Raw genomic sequence first — 19,521 nt, 5'->3', positions numbered from 1 at the left:
AGTTCACCTTCTATAAAGTGTGCTCATCAAGTTCTAAAATGTGGTTCATAGTTGATTTAGTCTCTATTATAGGATTTGAACTTCCGGCTGTTGGACTTTATTTGTGAGATATTTTGGCAGACCAAGCTTCCCATTTTATTGATTGTCCATATTTCTGATTGCTAATTTTAGTTGCTGCATTTTTCTTTGCAGAAATATGGTCGCATAGACATTCTGGTCTCAAATGCAGCTGCTAATCCAACTGTGGAGCCCATTGTTTTGGTTCCAGAGCCTGTACTTGATAAACTTTGGGAGATTAATGTCAAGGCCACTATTCTTCTTGTCCAGGTGCCATCTAACATTGAGTGTTGTCTTTTTCTCTGAGGTTAAAAGATTGATTTTGTTACCTATATAGAAATCTATAAGCATGTTGATATATTCAATATAAGGCCTTTGGCTAAAGGCATATGGTACATTTTTAATCATGCCTTTTTATTTTGTAAAACACTTGTGATTTTAAAAAGACAATATTTACGAAGTTCAGAAACATGGAAGAGTATATACAAGGGGTGGATAAGAAAAACACATCAAGACTTCTTCATCAACACTACTAAAACTGAAAGCAAATGAGAATAGGCTAAAGGATCATAACCGTGATTAGTTGATAGCCCATGGCATGGAGCTTGTTACATACCAATTTCTGTCAAATCCTACAGAATGCAGAAACAGAGCTTTCATCATTAGCAAAAATAAAGTTGCACCTTATTTTTCATATAGCGAACATAGTAGCAATTCTGTGGAAATTTTACAATCCCATCAAGGATGAAAGAACTAACTGTTTGGGGTCACCCAGCAGGGTTGCCCTAACACCATGGAGAAGATGAGATATGTTAAGATAATTTTTTTAATGTCCAACAAATGACCACAAAAGTAGTTCAATAGGGTTAAGATGGTACAAGAAGTGTTGGTACAAATTGGATGTGTCAAAGAACCTCCTAAAACAATTCTAAAGGCGGAAAGATATAAGATCTAAGAACAAACTAGAAACCAGGTGCCAAATGACTTGCCAAGAGAGAGCATATGATAAAGTGCTATTATAATAAAAATGCTAGAAACTGAAAATCTTGATAGTGAATAAAGGAAGAGAGGAAACCTGCATCTAAACCTGTTGCCAACAACCTCTGGCTACCCAAAATTCTTACGAAATGTGCTCCAAAGGATTCTGCTTTTCTGCAAACAGAAACTGGGCATTCCTGAAGCTACGTTTTGCCAAACGAGATTTTGTTGGCAGTCCCTGGTAGATGACTAGCCTATCAAAAACTCGTAATATGTAGGATAGGCAGAAAGACCACATACTATGCAATTTATGTATCCACTTTCTCTTCAGATATGAAGAAGTCCATCTAACATTCAATATTGGGGCCAAAGTGTGTTTAGGATGCCAGTAAGAATAGAGCTTCTTTGTACCATAGTTCTAGATTGGCTTACAAAAGGACCAGTGCCAATCTCTCCAAAATGGGGCCATGTCCTAATCACAATGTCTTTATCATACTTTTGATCCAAAGTCCAAACAAATGTATAAGCTCCTCATATCTCCACTAGTCAAACTTTCAGGGTATAAGATAAAAAGTCTACGCACAGGCTAAATTCTCAGTCTTCAGAAGATTCCTCATGAGTCCATCTGAGGCCATCAGATGCATTTGCTTCTGCCTCAAGCTTCACCCTATTATCTCTAGGTGGATCTTTAGTCGCTAGAGATCATTGAACATCTTGTTGCCACTTTGCAAAGCTTAATTTTTATCCTCCCTACATAATTCATATTGAAGACCTCGCTATGCTACAGACCCCCTATATGAATGTTCTGCGTGATATTTCGATCATCCTTAGGACTTTTAGCTGACTATTGACCATCTTCCCCTTCATCAATAGCAAGTTACAATTCAGGAACGCACTTGGGTGGGGGCACCTTAACAGTGCATGGTGTTTCAAGATCTGGGAGCTTCTGCTTTCTCCTTATAGCTACTTGCACATTCGATTGGGGCAATGGTTGCTTGTGCCTCCATTCTATTAGAAGGTTCCTAAATGCATCTCCATTGACAAGATATGAGTCAGGAAGATATTGGAGGGCCCACCTTAACAGTGCTTGGTGGCTCAAGAAGAATCAGTGGCTGCTGTTCCGCCCTTCTGATAGGAATACATTTGACTGGGTCTGTTGTTGCTTGTGCCCCATTCTACCAGAACGTTCCTGAATGCACCTCCAATGTTAATTCCAATCATCGTCGTGAAGTTGATATAACTCAGAGTATAGTTATGCCTTTTTGGTTGAGGCCTTAGTTGTTGCTTTTATTCATGCCGATTAGCCAATAGAGCAAATGTAATGATATTGCCTCTTCTTTAGAGACATCCAAAGACAAGAGTACCTGCATCACATACAAGGTGCTGTCTATATAGTATTGTGTTGCTGTGGATACATGGAAGCCTCTTATTTTTCCCCACATATATCTAGTACATTGGCTCGCCGCTCAATAACATCTCAACTTCTCATACCATGCACATGAAGTTTAGATAAAGAACTTTAATAATGTTTAGCCTCATTATCTTTTCCCATGTTGTTGCATGATTCAGAAAATGTTCAGTCCCCGTAAATACTTTACACTTGTGTTTCCTAAAAGAATATTGCTGACATACATGCTTTACAGTTTAATTCATGCTACATATCTCACTTCTCTCAGCCTGTAGTTGAGAGGTGAAATTACTGTTTTGCATTAAAAGTCAAAGTGCACAGAAATTTCTATGTAGTTTCAGGGCATTTCAGAAATTTCTACATCTTTTTTGTAATAATAGATGATAAAAGATACAACATGAACAATCAAGAAGAACACCCCAACCACAGCTAAGGCGGGTTTACACCCTCTCTGATACCATGTTCAACTTCACAAGAGAGAGAAGGGATTGAATGGAACTATCAACAAACCCTAAATCCTGCAATTAAACAGAGAAAACAAGCAATGGATAAGTCCATAACAAGTGCACTAAAGCTGAGCTGAACCTTAGTTGCCCTATAAAGAGAGTCCCTAAGTGCACTGTAGAGAGATCACCGATATAAACAGCAAAGAACAAGAGCTAGCCTAATATTTAGAGGTAAATGTGGGTGAAAATATAAGTCACTTGTATAAGTGATCAAGATGATCAAGTTGACATTGCAAATGAGAGGTGAGTTATGTATTTATGTTAGTTTTTGTTGTTTTGGTAGCATCAGATAGGTGTTCTATTCTTGATTTGTGTCTACGAGGTTAAGGAGCATAGGATCTCCAAAACCTAGAAAATGTTTCGTTAGATAAGCTTGCAAAACACCTTACTTAAATTAATTAGCCATCATTTAATTATTTCTTAAGTCTAACCTAAGAAAACTGGTTAATTAATAGGGATTAATTAAGAATGATCGAGAATTCTCTATAGACTCAGATCGATTGAGTCTGAGATGATCTTAGCCGTTGATGAAGATATAATCATGGCCGTTGGTGCTCCAACGAGAGATTATAAGAGAAAGTCGATGGGATGGAGAGAGACACACAAGAGAGGGGAATGAGTTACCTTGGTAGATCAAGCTATCCAGTTGTCGTGATTGAGCAAGGGAGAAGAGTTCGAGTTAGAAGGACAACATTAGTGATTGAGGGAGCAACAAAGGAGATCTTTGGAGAGTTTCCCAACAGTTTTCCAATTGCAGAGCAACATGAAAAGGGAGGCCGAAATCTTCTGTAGAGAAAGCCGTCTAGGCAGTGCGAGTTAGCCAATCCAGCTGAGCGAGTTGTTGGGAAAGGTTTTTCTCAAGTTCCGGAGGCTGGAAAGATTACCTGGAAGGTAGAGCGATTTTTTTTAGATGCAGGAGGAGGCTAGACGATCCAATTTGAGGCTGATTCAGGGTCGTACGACTTGCACATGTAGGAATTTACAGGGTAAGTTCCTCAGACAGAAAACCAAAGGACACCACTCACACACAGATCACAGATCAATACACTAGTATTCTTGACGTGGTTAAAACCCTCAAAGAGGGAAACAGTCCACGGCCTGAGCCAACGCGGCCATTTCAGGCAATTTATTAATTAAAGAATGAAAATTTACATAAGATTCTCTCATGAACAGTTACCCTACAAATAACCCTCCATGCTCTTTAAATAGAGATCATGGACCAATCGGGTGTTAAGCCACAGATCAAGTGTCGGTAATACCGAGGAGAGAATGAACCGTCAGACCACTACATATCGTGACCGTCAGATTGTAAGTTACAAAAGTACATAGTAAAGAAACACACTTTACCTAACTCTACACTTGACCAAGTTATACTTAACTATTTCCTATGTGTCGGAATATCCTAACATCCCCCCTTAAGAACAACTTGGGATAGGATTGAAGGATGTACAAATATGACACAATAGGAGAAGGAAGGAGGCATTAGAGCCTATCCCCCCTTAGTGACAACTTCCTGAACTCCAACCATAAATCGAATTTTAGTAAACTTCGCCTCTGTGAGAGCCTTTGTAAAGATGTCTGCAACTTGATCATCTGTTGAACAATATTGCACTTCAAGAATATGGTCATGAATAAGCTTTTTGATGAAGTGCATGTGCAGTTCAATGTGTTTGCTGCGGTCATGTTGGACTAGATCTTTGCATAGTTGAATGACACTTTGATTATCACACCAAATTGTAGTTGGATGCTGTTGCTGAAAGCCAAACTCTGGCAGGATCTGAAGAAGCCACATGGCTTCCTTACTAGCTTCTACGACACCACGATACTCTACTTCTGCTGAAAAAAGAGAAATGGCACTTTGTTTCTTGCAAGCCCATGTAATAGGTTCTGAACCAAGAGTGAACACATTACCTGCAGTAGACTTCCAATCATCAGGGTCACCAGCCCAATCGGAATCAGTGAAACCAACCAATAGAGGAGATGCTTCTGCACTGGAATGAATCCCAAATTGAACTATACCTCGAACATAACGAAGTATTCTTTTAGCTGCTTTCCAATGACTTTCATGTGGGTTTTGCATAAACCGAGCAATAAGGCCAACAACAAAGGAAAGGTCAAGACGAGTATGGGTCAGATACAAAAGTTTTACTACAAGTTGACAGTATAAGGTAAAGTACAAGTGACTGAAAGTTTGACTCCAAACTGAAAGGGAGAAGGGGCTGGTTTATAGTCTTCCATGTGAAAATGGCGTAGAAGATCACAAGCATACTTGGACTGGGAAAGGGAAATACCTTCCTTGGATTGCAAGACTTAAAGACAAAGAAAATAATGCAAGTGTCTTAAGTTTGTCATTTTAAACTTTTTTTTAAGGCTGGACTTCACATGGTTTATAAGGTTGGGATCACTACTAGTAAGGATAAGATCATCAACATAAAGAAGAAGAATGATAAGAGACTTGCCCACTTTCTTGGTGTAGACAGTATTGTCAGAATGACACCTAGAAAAGCCAGTTTCTAAAAGAAATCTATCCATTTTGGCATACCAAGCCCGAGGGGCTTGCTTGAGACCATAAAGGGATTTCTTAAGCCAACATACAAGGCTGGAGTATGTTTGTATAAAGCCAGTAGGTTGTTCCATATAGATTTCTTCATGCAAGTCCCCATGCAAGAAGGCAGATTTAACATCCATCTGATGGACTTCCCATTTGAAAGAGGCAGCAAGGGAAAGAACAAGGCAGATAGAGTTCATTTTGGCAACAGGGGAGAAGGTTTCAGTATAGTCAATGCCTTCAACTTGTGAAAAACCCTTAGCAACAAGACGAGCTTTATGTTTATCAACTTTTCCATCTGGTCCATACTTGGTTCTGTAAACCCATTTGCATCTAACAAGTTTTCGTCCCTTTGGAAGAGGAACAAGATCCCATGTATCATTTGCCAATAATGAACGATATTCTTCATTCATAGCTGCGTCCCAGTCTGGATGGCCTGAAGCTTTTGTAAAGGTGTCATGATCATAATTCACTAAAGCTTGAGCCAGTAAAGAAGAGGTTCTATTGAACTGAGAACGTGTACGTCGCTGATTTGTAGGATCACCGGCAAGAGCACCTGCTCTATCCCGAGTAGCACAGATCCATTTTGGAAGCTGAGGATTTGAAGGAGGATCCTGAGAAGGTGGGGGAGGATTGTCATCCTCGTTGTCATCATCTGACGAAGAAATATTTTCAGAAGTAGAAGGGATAGAGAGAGGTGGCACATCCCGCCGAACTAGGCTCGTAGGCCAATATATTTTCAACAAATTTTACATCTCTTCTAATGATAACATTTTTGGACTTAAGTGGAATAAGTCTATATCCTTTGACATCTTTAGAATATCCAACAAAAATACATTTTTCACTCTTAGGTTCTAAAGCTTTATGTTTCTCATCTGGAATATGGGCCCATGCTTCACTTCCAAAAACACGAAAGTGACTTACCTCTGGTTTAATTGAGCTCCATGCTTCTTCTGGAGTGATGTTCTTTAAAACCTTAGTAGGAGTGCGATTTACTATGTAATTTGCACAGTTAATTGCTTCTGCCCAAAAAATTAAGACTAAGTCCTTTAGATTGAAGCATACAATTAGCCATTTCCTTTAAGGTGCGATTCGTCCTTTCAGCTACACCATTTTGTTTTGGAGTATATGGAATAGTATGTTGCATTTGAATTCCATTCTCAGTGCAAAAGTTGATGAATTTGTTGTTAACATATTCTCTGCCATTATCAGATCTTAGCTTAAGAATTTGATGTCCAGATTGTTTTCAAACAAAGACCTTAAAGGCCAAGAACATGTTAAATACTTCACTCTTGAGTTTTAAGAAGTATACCCAAGTGCGTCTGGAGAAATCATCAATGAAAGTTAAGAAATACCTGTAGCTAGAGAATGAAACAACTGGAAGTGGACCACATAAATCACTATGCACAAGCTGTAAAGGTGTGACGTGTGCCAATGATACAAAATGGATCCAGTTTTGCCTCTAGATCAAAGTCTTCAAATGCAGTTGAAAGTAGAATCAAGTTGAAGTGCTCGTCGATACGATTCCAACGGTGCGAACGACGCATAAATCTGAGTCCGGATGAAGACGTTAGAGCCAGTGAAAGTTTTTGGGAAAATTAGGGAAAAAGTAAAAAAGTCAAAGTCAAAGTCAACGGTCAACATAGAGTGACGTCAGCAGGACACATGGCATCCAGGGAACACACCACCCATCCCAAATGACGTCAACAGGAGCAGTGACGTGGTGGCACGTGATTGGACAAAATGGGCCAATCTGGTGCTGACACGTGTCAGCTCGGATTTGCCCAATGTTGGCATGAAATCCCAAAAATTTGGGGTCAAGGGGAGTCGAACCCCTGACCTCCCAGAACTGCCAAGACTTCGCCGAAATCCGCTCATCGGTCAAGCTATCGAGGTGCTTGTTAACGGATTTATTGATTTTGTATTTATGGTTGCGGGATTGGAGGCGCTGGAAAAAAGGGTTGACGACCGGGGTCAACCCCACTGCCGCCGAACCCCTTAATTGGTTTCAGAATTATCCCACATGCAACGGGATATGTTAAACGACATACCATATATATCATAACCAAACCATGTATATCACAACAGCAAGTGCAGAGATATATGCCACCCAAAGTTTAATGCGGATATATGTTACTATATATGTGTATCAATCCATATCAAAACGTCGGAGTGTTGGGCGGGGGTTTCGACCCGCCGACCTCCAACATTATATACCACGCCTTCACACCTTTGGGCTAACCAATATGCCATACGTTCAGACTTGAAACAGAGTCGAACCAAAATTTTGTTAACCTGTTGCAGAGCCGAAGCCGCGAAATCTAGGGCGCGCGGATCGAGGTGGTTTCCACAACACAAATAGCATTTTTTGTCAGCGAAAAGTGGTTTTGCAGAAGGCAGAGGTGGTTTTGCACATTCCAGGGGGTCTGGAAGTCATAAAGGCCAAACAAATATGGGCAAGTTTATACTCGTTTGACTCGAAATTTCGAGTTGAACGCAATGGTGAGATCCTTTTTCTCATTTGAGTCTCTGTTTTTGAGCTCATGTCTATAAAAGCATTTTGAAGACTATCAAAGCGGTCACATTGGAAGCTAAGGACCCAGAGAGGTAGTCAGGAAGTCTGGTGAACTCCATTATCAAATTGTTGCTGTGTTGATATGTTTGATTATGTTTCAATTTGCTTATGTGTTTATGTTATTTGCAATCTTTTCGATCCATTGTTCTAAGTAACATAAGCAAACTTCACATAAAGTCTATAATACCTTTTTCAATAATGGATCAAGTGGTATTAGAGCAACAAGGTTTTTAAGGTCTGACAAGATTGTGTGAAGATTTGAATGCTTACTAGGTTAAGGCTCGAACGAGGTGAAGGTAAACTTGTTGAGGCGAATCCAGAGATTGGAAGGGTCTTTTCACAAAGAAGGATGACGGATGAAACTCCACTTGGATCAAAATCTCAATTCCTAGATAGTTTCGTGATGATATGTGAAATGGTGGAAGAGATGTATCGCGAGTTTAAGAAGAACAAAGATGAAGGCACTTCATCACCTATAGACCAAGAAGATAAGGGAAAGGGAGAAATGGTTCCTCCACCATCTCCTCCATCATCACCATCATCATCATCGTCATCATCATCATCTTCCTCTCATAAATCTAGTCCTTCTAAGAAGAAAAAGAAGAAATCCTCTTTCATGAAATTAGATGTAAACGCTCAAAAGCTTGATAATTAGATAAGACAAATTGAAGTGTATTACAAGGTGCAGAGAGTTGTTTCAGAAAGGAAGAAGATCCAACTTGCTAGCCTTTGACTTGGAGGAACTGCACTTGTATGGTGGGAAGGCAAGACACAAGCAAATCTCAAAAAGCATGGTAAAATCATTTCAACTTGGAATGGATTTGTTTCTGCTATTAAAAAGCAATTTTATCCTTTGGCTTATATGCAACAAGAAATGATGAGTTAGCAAACACTACGTCAATTAAAAGGTCAAAGTGTGCAAAGTTATAGTTAGGAATTTCATAAAATAGCTTTAACATTAGGCATATCATTAGACTCACGAGAGACATTGTTGAAATACATAGGTGGCCTACAAAGTTATTTGAGGCATACTATAGTTATGTTTAATCCAACTAGCTTAGATGATGTGTCGGTACAAGCAACTCATCTAGAAGCTAGAGGCAAAAATGTAACCCATGATGTTGGAAAATCATCAAAACCTATTGAAAGCAAGAATAAAGACAAGAAGAAACTTAAATGGAAGGAGAAGAAAACGAACACTGTGAAGAAAGATAAACCTTCATGCACTCATTGTAAGATGGAAGGCCACGATGAGGCACACTGCTGGTCATTACATCCGGAATTGAAGCTAAGAAGTTTGGGAGTAAGGAGCGGAAGAATATTGCTGCTATTCAAAAGGACTTGGGATCAGATTCAGGTGATGAGACAATGGTTATAGCTACAGGTATAAAAGGTAAAGATTCTAAAGCATTTGCGAGTACTTCTTTGCATTTTGTTGATAATGATAATGATGAGAGGAAAAGAAATGAGCTATTTCACATTAGTCATTTCCAAGCATGCTAAAATTGATACGTTATTTGATAGTGGTTCACAAGTTAATTTGATTTCTGAAGCAATTGTAAAGAAGTTGGGTCTAGAAACAAAACCTCATAAAAAGCCATATCGATTAGGTTGGGTGTGTAATAAAACTAAGCTACAAGTTACAAAACAATGTAAACTTCGTTTTGCTATTGGGTCAAAGTTTGTAGATGAGGTTGAGTTAGACATAGTCCCATTGGACATATGTGGAATTGTATTAGGAAGTCCATACTTGTACGAAAGAAATGAGCTTTTCACATTAGAGTCATTTACAAGCGTACTAAAATTGATACTTTATTTGATAGTGGTTCAAGTTAATTTGATTTCTGAAGCAATTGTAAAGAAGTTGGGTCTAGAAACAAAACCTCATAAAAAGCCATATCCATTAGGTTGGGTGTGGGATAAAACTACGCTACAAGTTACGAAACAATGTAAACTTTGTTTTGCTATTGGGTCAAAGTTTGTAGATGAGGTTGAGTTATACATAGTCCCATTGGACATATGTGGAATTGTATTATGAAGTCCATACTTGTACGATAGAAATGCTATTTTCTATCGAACTGAAAATAAGTATCTACTCACTAAGGATGGAATTGAATATATTGTAAGAGCTCATAAACTCAAAGATAACTTCTCTCTCATAAATTCAGGACAGATGAAAAGAATTGTAAATTCAAGTAAACAATTTTTACCTATGATTGTAAAAGCAAAGGATATTGATAAATTCGATGCTTTCCAAGGCTGTAACCCTAAACAGAAAGCAGATCTAGTCTAAGTTGTTTCCAATTATGATATTCTAATTCAAGAGCCTAAAGGGCTTTCACCCAAGCGAGAGATAGAACATGAGATTAATTTGCAGCAAGATGCTCCACTACCTAACATTGGAATGTATAGGTTATCAGCTATAGAGAATGTAGGGATAAGGAAGCAGGTACAGGAGTTGCTCGATCAAGGGTTTATTCGACCAAGCACATCACCGTGCGGATCACCTATTGTGTTAGTGCGAAAGAAAGACGGTTCATGGAGAATGTGCATTGATTTTAGAGCATTAAATAAAATCACAATAAAGAATCGTTATCCTCTTCCTCGTATTGATGATTTGTTAGATCAGTTAAAAGATGTAGTTTACTTCTCTAAATTGGACTTGCGAAGTGGCTACCATCAGATCAGAGTTGCAGAACAGGATGTATGGAAGACTGCTTTCAAAACAAAGAAAGGACTCTATGAATGGATGGTTATGCCTTTTGGCTTAACTAACGCTCCAGCTACATTCATGCGAGTCATGAATGATGTATTTAGGCCATTCATTGATGATTTTGTAATAGCCTATTTAGATGATATTCTTGTTTTCAGTAGAACATGCGATGAACATGTAAAGCATGTAAAGCAGATTTTAGATGTTTTGAAAAGAGAAAATCTCTATGTAAAACTGTCAAAATGTGAATTTGGCAGGACATCTTTGAATTATTTGGGTTATATTGTAGGGGGTGGTGAATTGAAGATAGATCCCTCTACGGTCGAAGTCATTGTAAATTGGCCTAAGCCCCATACTACTACAGAAATTAGAAGTTTCTTAGAGACAACACAATATTGGAGAAAGTTTATTGCTAACTTTTCTTTGATTGCAACTCCTTGACATGCTTTGACAAGTGTGAAACAGGTGTTTCAGTGGGGAGGCAAACAACAGAAAGCCTTCGACACATTGAAAAAAAGGATCAGTATAGCGCAAGTACTAGCACTGCGAGATCTTCAACATCCATTTGAGATCGAGACAGATGCAAGTGAATATGCCATGGGGGTAGTGTTGATGCAACACAAAAAACCTATATGCTTTCATTCTGAGACATTCACATCAACAATAGTTAACTATCCTACATATGCTAAAGAATTGTATGCATTAGTTCAAAGTGTTAAAAAGTGGAAACATTACATAATGGGTAAAGAAACAATCATACACACAGATCATGAACCACTACAATATTTACACTCACAAACTAAATGTCAACAATCAAGACACTATTGATGGATGGGTTTTCTACAACAATTTCATCTTGTTATCAGATATAAGAAAGGCATACATAATAAGGTTGCAGAAATGTTATCAAGACCAATCATAAGTGCATCCACAATACTTGAGCATAATTCAGTAATTCATGAAAGTTACATTAAACAATATGCTCAAGACACAGATTTTAAGGATGTATATGCAACTTTAAGTCATGGAAAGAAGGTAGAAGAATTGGATTATTTCATAAAGGACAAACTCTTATATCATTTGGGAAAGTTATGCATTCCAAAAACTGAAAGAATTAATATAATTCGAGAAGCACATACTTCTCTCATATCAGGTCATTTTGGTGTAAGTAAAACAGTTGTACAATTACAAAGATTCTGCTATTGGCCACGAATGAATGAGATAATTTCTAGATATATTAAAGGATATACTATGTGTGCTACAAGCAAGCCAAGTAATAGAAAATTAGGCTTGTATACTCCACTTCCAATTCCTTCTCATCCTTGGGAAAGTGTACCCATGGATTTTGTTGGAGGATTGCCAAAGTCTAGAAAGGGTAATGATTATTTGTATGTAGTTGTGGATAGGTTAAGTAAGATGTGTATTTTGACACCATGTAATAAACAGGTCACAGCTGAACAAACTGCAAAGTTCTTTCAAAATGTATGGGTTCATTTTGGGTTACCCACTTCTATTGTATCCGATCGAGATTCTCGATTTGTCGGGGAATTTTGGTTAAGTCTATGGGAGTTAATGGACACAAAGTTAAAGAAAAGCACGGCATTTCATCCGCAAACAGATGGTCAGACAGAAGTGGTCAAGACAGTGATACAGTTGCTTCGAGGATATTGTAGCAAGCATCCCAAAATTTGGGATGAGCATTTGTGTTATGTGCAGCATGCTTACAACCATGCAAAACATTCTTCTACTCAGAGATCTCCTTTTGAGACTTATTTTGGTTTTATACCAAAGTCTCCCTTGGATTTTGTCTTTGGTAAAGACATAGCAGTTGATGGACACAGTGATGTGGACAAAGCAACCAAGTTCATTGAACAAATCCAGGAAATTCACCAGGCAGTACAGGAACAGCTGGAAAGAAGCCAAGCAAAGTATAAGGCGCGACATGACAAGCATCGAGTTGAGCATAGTTTTCAAATTGGTGATCAAGTTTGGTTGTACATCAGCAAAGAAAGACTACAAGAGGAAGGTAAGAAGTTGAAACCAATTAGATATGGTCCTTTCGAAATACTTGACAAAATTGGTGAAAATGCTTTCCGCCTAGATCTACCAGCTTATATGCAGATCTATTCCGTTGTAAATGTTGAAAAATTGCGATTGTATGAGCCTTCATTGATTGAAGATCCCAAAGAGCAAGGTCAACTACCTTCTATTGAAGATTTTTCGCACGAGTATCTCAATGAGCCACAGGAGGACACAATTCTTGATAGGAGGATAAGGACTTCGTGACGAGGAAATGTTGAGTATCTTCGAGTTGGACTCAAAGGTACAAATCCAAGTAAAGCACGATGGATCGAGATTGGAAAAGTGAAGGAACTCTATCCTCACTTACTCGATAGCTAAAACCAACTTTTGGTGGTCCAAATGCTTCCAGTGGGGAGGAGTGATCCAAAATGGATCTAGTTTTGTCTCCAGATCAAAGTATTCGAATGCAGTTGAAAGTAGAATTAAGTCAAAGTGCTCGTTGATACGATTCAAACGGTGCAAATGACACGTAAATCCAAGTCCGAATGAAGACGTTATAGCCAGTCAAAGTTTTTGGGAAAATTAGGGCAAAAGTCAAAAAGTCAACAGGTCAATGTCAAAGTCAACGGTCAACGCAGGGTAATGTTAGCAGGACATGTGGCATCCCTGGAACACACCACCCATCTCGGATGACATCAGCAGGAGCAGTGACGCGACGACAGGTGATTAGATAGAATGGGCCAATTTGGTGCTGACACGTGTCAGCTCAGATTTTCTCAATGTTGGCATGAAATCCCAAAAATTTGGGGTCAAGGGGAGTCGAACCCCTGACCTCTCGGAACTGCCAGCACTTCGTCGAAATCTGCTCACCGATCGAGCTACCGAGGTGCTTATTAACAGATTTACTAATTTTGTATTTATGGTTGCGGGATTAGAGGCGCCGGAAAAAATGGTCGACGGCCGGGGTCAACCCCACGGCTGCCGGACCCCTTAATTGGTTTCAGAATTATCCCACATACAACGGGATATGTTAAACGACATACCATATATATCATAACTGTTAGGGTGCAGGAATTGCACTTAAGCAAACTCCTCAACACTTAATTGTCAACCCGAGGGATTTGTAAACTTAGAGACGAAGCACAAGCAATGCCAAAGATGGTATGCATATTTGTAATGTCAATCCCTACTTTCTTTAAAGGAAAGATTGCAGAATCAAACTAAAGAAAGAAAAAGGGCAACTTGAACCATCAAATAATCTAAGACTGGAACACGAAAGAATGCATTTGCAAAAGAGATTTAAAAATAAAGGAGCAATCACTTTAGCTGACTATTGATTAACTACTGAGTGTGTGTTTTTATTTAGCAGAGATGCTTTAGCATTCTCAACATATGGGCCCTTCAAACCTTCTTATATAGAGATTTCCTTCTTGCACTAATCTATCTTGCATTGGTGCAGTCTGCTTGCACTAGTGCAAGAACAAAAGTTTATGCAGAGGGTATAAATGGTGTCTGTACTAAAAGTGTTTTCCTTTGTGCAAGGGCTTGAACTTTCTCAAGTTCAGAGCACTCAGATCCCGTGGCAAGAAACTGGTTCTTGCACCAAATCAGAGCTTCTTACACTTAGTATTTAATTCTTGAAATAAAAGCTTAACTACTGCAAGTGTTGTGAAATCAAATTGCACACATAAAAATGAATGTTTCTGATTTTAACAGAGTGCAGAAAATAAAGAAACAATCCTTATAATTTATCCTATCATGAAGCATTAATGAAAGCAAGAAAACTGCTGGAAGTAAACTAAAAAGGCTTACTGCATCACACCAACGTGCATTGGTGCAGGTTCATTTCTCCTGCTTGTACCAGGCAGGAAAACCAAATCAAACAGAACTGTAGAAAGTGAATAGCACACCAACGTGCACTGGTGCAGGGTGATTTCTCCTACTCGGACCAGGCGGGGAAAACCAAATCAATCAAAACTGTAGGAAATAAATAGCACACCAACGTGCATTGGTGCAAGGTGATTTCTCCTGCTTGGACCAGGCGGGGAAAACCAAATCAATCAAAACTGCAGGAAATGAATAGCACACCAACCTGCACTGGTGCAGGGTGATTTCTCCTGCTTGGACCAGGCGGGGAAAACCAAATCAAAATCAGATGCAAGAAAATAAATTCTAACTACTTCACACTGCGGATCCGCCTTCATTCAAACAGGGATTCATGTGCTGTACATTAAATCACACTTAGCAGTATAAACATAAATTACAAGAACAGAAAATAGGGTAAAGTGCTTGGTTGGCTGGGCCCTAGCCAACCAATGCGTTTCCCTTTTTAAATCGAAACGCTGCTCAACACTTTATCAATTCATCAACTTTTAAACAAAAACACGATTCATGAAAACATAAGGCGGAGCTCCTTTCTCATTAATTCATAGAGGCAAATACATGCGTGATTACACAATCCAACCCAGATTTGGGCGATAACAAAAATACAAGCCTGTTACCGCCTTCCTGGTTATATCTTCGTTCTATACAAACTTATCAAAAACTGTCTCGTCCTATTTACGTTCCTCGTTATATAGATCCTTGGCCGAAGGCCAAAAGGATCGTTTAATTGATTACATAACTAATATGCAAAAATTAGCTTTCGGCCTTCAAAATTAGGCAGTTTAACAAAATGGCCGTAGCCAATGTCCAGCTGTTCGTTCTTCATAAATCCGATCTCAGCTACCTTTGGATTGCCTTGCTGTTGTAGCTGGAGCTCGACTGCCTTTAGATATAACTTGCTGTCGTGGCTGAAGTGGTGTAAAACAAGGCGGTGATCAATGAGGTCCGGATCTGTTGCAAAGATTTGCTGTGCTGGCACCGATGCGAGATCTGATCTTGCACTAGGATCAGCGGTTACGTTAAGCACTTTGACTATCAAACAACATTGGAGATATCGATAAGTTACAAGAGTGATTATAAGCAAGAAATCACGTAATAAATAATTAATTAATGCTAAGTTAAGTTAAAAATATGAAATATAAAGTTCATGCGAAATATGTCATCGTTCTTGGATTAGTGCAAGATGAGGGTGTGTAAGAGAAGTAAAACAACGGTAAATGGTCATGATTTAGGAAGGGAAAAATGGTCAAAAGGAAACAATTTAGGGGGCTAACATCCTCCCATCCCTAAACTGTTATGTGTCCTCACACAACTCTTTACCTTTGCAAAAAAACTTCAAAACTTTAAGCACTCTCGCTCAATCCTGCTCTGGCATATTGTCATCACCCTGCAATGTTTTAGACTTCTTCTTTTTGGCGCTCTTTAACTTCTTGGTCACCTTTTTAAGCCGCCTGAAACATTGCGCAGCTCGGTACTTCCAGACTTTAACTTCCCTTTTCTTCTTTTGGATTTCTGTCGTCAATTCTCCTCTGCTCTGTTCTTTGTCCTCCTGTGCTTTGGCTACAAGCTGCTCTAAATTTTGTACCTGAAGTTCTAACTCAACTACCTGAGCATCAGGAATTACCAATTCCTTCTCTTTTTCTGTTTCAGCAGGAGCTGTGTCTTTCTCAGGGACCTCCATATCCGCCATGGTTACATCAGGAAACTCTTCTCCCTCTGGTCCCTTTTCTTCCGGTTCTTCCTCCTCTGGTTCTTCTTCTTCCGGTTCTTCCTCCTCTAGTTCTTCTTCTCTCGGTTCTTCTTACTCTGGTTCTTCTTCTCCTGCCTCTCCTTCTCCTTTTTCTGCTTCATCTTCTGTGGGGTCTGCCTCATCTTTTTCGGGTTCCGCCTTTTCTTCTTTGGATTCTGCTTCTTCTTCTTCTGTGGGTTCTTCGTCGTCTGGTTCTTCTCCCTCTGTCTCTTCTTCTTCTGCTTCTTTCTCCGGTTCTTCTTCTCGCACTGGAGCTTCTTCCTGTACTGGTGCAAGAGGGGATTCCACGCTCTGTGGGGACTGTGGTTCTTTACCTTCATCAGAGACTCTACTATTTTTCCGGGGCTTCTTCATAAAATCGGTCAACAGAGGATCATCCTCGACCTCTGCAATCTTGGCTGCGTCTGCAAGGACTAAAAGGTTGTCGTTTTCAGGGGTCGAAGTGGTCTCTTTAGTTGGTGTGCTAGCCGTCCTCTCATTTGAAGGCGAGGCCTTCTCTGCTTGTTCAGATTGCTTCCTTTTTGCACTGGTGCAAGAAGGAATTCCCTTTTCATTTTTGCTCGGGCTCTTGCTTGTGCTGGCGGGGTCCTCTATCCCCTTTCCAGCGGCTGTCCCTTTGTGCAACTGTTTTAACAACGCTTCCCATGCCATACCTTTCTCTTCTAACTGTTTCAGGACCCTGATTTTTATCAGGCCGTGATGATATAACCTTGTGTCGCCTTGGTTTTCCCTACCGCCTTGTACGCTTTTAGCCATTTTATCCAAGCGTTTGAGCAGAAAATAAGGGAAATTAATCCTCCACCGGACGTGTCGACCGACTTCAAAATGTTGCAGCTTTCTAAAGTGATATACCAAGGTGCGGGTATATCTTCCTTCGCAGGTCACAAACTTTTGTAAAATGAAAAGGAGGTCTTTCCACTGACCCAGCAGGGCGCTGTGCGGAACTCCTACTTTCCAGTCTACCTCTATCTTTTTATCAACAATGAAACGCTTCCAGCGTTTCCTTTCTAGCTTCTGATTCTTAAACCATTGTTCTCCAGTATTCTCTAAACTTGTCACTACTGCTATGAATTCCTCTGTGACTTTGAATTTGAGAGGCCCAATTCTCACTCGGCCGTTTCTAAAACTCCTTGCGAACTGTAAAGCCACTTCCTTATCATACCCGTCAAACTTCTGCAGAAACGGAAGAAAACTCGAGTCTCGCAATAGTGCAAGACTATTGCGATACTCGGTGGTCTGCTCTATTTTGCTGAGAGACAGGGGTTCATTCCGAATAGGCGGCATTGCTGCTTAACGGCTATGAACAATCGAGTCCTGAAATTTTACATGCAATACCGAGGAAATCGGTCCTTATAAATAGAAATCTAACTGTCCACTGTCCTTTCCATCGGATCACCGGTTCATTCGCCGTAGATGCACGTCATCTTTGAGGTCAGGTCAGATTGGTACTTGCGGCGGCGGTTTAACGGCTAGGTGAGGTAATAATTATGAGTGAAGGACGTTTAGAATTATGGCAGAGAGGGGTAATCATGTCCAAGCAACGGTTAAAATATTCCCGCATTCCTTTATAATTCAAGAAAATAACTTAGCATTTATTAAAAAAAGATCATGATTTCTAACTTAAAAAACACCTTGTACTTTAAATAATTTCTCCTAGTTAGTATGATAGCATAAGTACTTAGTCGGTTAAGTGAAAGGACTTCATATAGATTTCATGATGACCACTTTCTTATGCCATATGCTATAAAAATAACTTATACTATGTTGATGAGCACTGATATGCTTGCACCGCTTAAATCTCCTGATACTTTGCTGCTTATTTTATCATATAGGACAACATGCTTGCACTAGTGCAAGCATAATATCTAAAACAGAGAATTTAAATAAAATGTAGGCTAGATTTTCACATGACTTCCTCAACTTATACTGAAAATTTGCTTCGCTCTTTCTTGATGCTTCAGAGCATATCCTTTTTCTCTTTGTGCGAGATCCTGCAATAAATTCATGAGGGAATAAAGAAGTGGGAAAGGGGAATTTTCAGAATGGGAAGGAATTCTGTTACAAGGATTCCAGGAATAGTACCAAAAGAGGGATAAAATAGATGTGGGATAGGAAAAAAAATTCAAGGGTAAAATGGGATTTCTTCGAAGCGGACAAGGTAAATTTAGAAGAATGTGGGAAAGTTAATCATCTGGGATTGAAGAAGAAAACTGAGGGAATATTATGAAAGTGGAATATGAAGAAAGGAAGAAAATTTTCTGGAAGGTCTGCCTGCACTAGTGCAAGAAAAATAACTGCAGCGAAAATTGAGCGTTACTTGAGTAAAAATATCCATGCTAATTACCCCAACTGTATCAAGATTGGTTCTGCTAAACCTGCTTTTACTTGGTGGTAGCTAGCATATCTAAAGATCAAGCAACATTTTCTTTTTATTAAAGATTTTTGATCTTCCTGCCAGCAAGCTAGTTTTCAGGTTGATCCTTCTGCAATCATGTTAGCGAACTGATTTTCATAATTACAGGAAAATATTTTTCTTTACTTTTTTTTCTTATTATTTTATATATATATATAATTTTTTATTTTTATTTTTAAGAAGAAAGAGAATTCATGTTTTCAAAAGGTTGGTATTACCATTCACCACTACCGTCCCAAATTGCTGTTGGACTTGTTGTGTAAAATCTTTCCTGGTAGGTGGCTGAAAATACTTCTTTAACCTGTGTCCATTTACCAAGAATACTGAATCTTGTCCATCAATAGTTTTAACTTCTACTGCTCCATTCTCAAATACTCGGATCACTTCATAAGGTCCCATCCAACGTGTATGGAATTTCCCTTTAAAGATTTTAAATCTAGAATCATAAAGGAGCACCCAATCACCTGGTTGGAACTGCTTTTTCTGAATAGACTTGTCATGCCACCTTTTACGTTGCTGCTGAATTAGTATGTTTTGCTGAACAACATCCCTACGAAATTCATCTAACTCATTTAATTAGAGAAGACGCTGTCGTTGTGCCTCAGAGAGATCTAGTCCTAACTAAACTGTAGTTCTGAAAGTTTTAATCCGAAATTAAACTGTTAAC

At 39.1% G+C, this 19,521-nt stretch overlaps 1 protein-coding gene across 3 annotated transcripts in view; it reads left to right on the top strand.

The window, feature by feature from the left end:
- LOC149192037 (tropinone reductase-like 3) overlaps positions 1-19,521 on the top strand; it is a 175,669-nt gene that overhangs the window by 15,864 nt on the left and 140,284 nt on the right. For all 3 annotated transcript variants that reach the window (XM_089404459.1, XM_089404458.1, XM_089404460.1), the window contains exon 3: positions 193-327. In XM_089404459.1, the coding sequence (XP_089260585.1) occupies positions 193-327 (135 nt within the window). The remainder of the gene's footprint in view (positions 1-192; positions 328-19,521) is intronic.

Source organism: Pinus tabuliformis, chromosome 2_2 (genome assembly GCF_031772625.1).
Source record: "Pinus tabuliformis cultivar Carrire ecotype Pingquan chromosome 2_2, CPIR1, whole genome shotgun sequence".
In the NCBI taxonomy this organism is placed as follows: domain Eukaryota; kingdom Viridiplantae; phylum Streptophyta; class Pinopsida; order Pinales; family Pinaceae; genus Pinus; species Pinus tabuliformis.
Note: the sequence above shows the minus strand (reverse complement) of the source record. Positions and strands in the feature narration are given on the sequence as shown.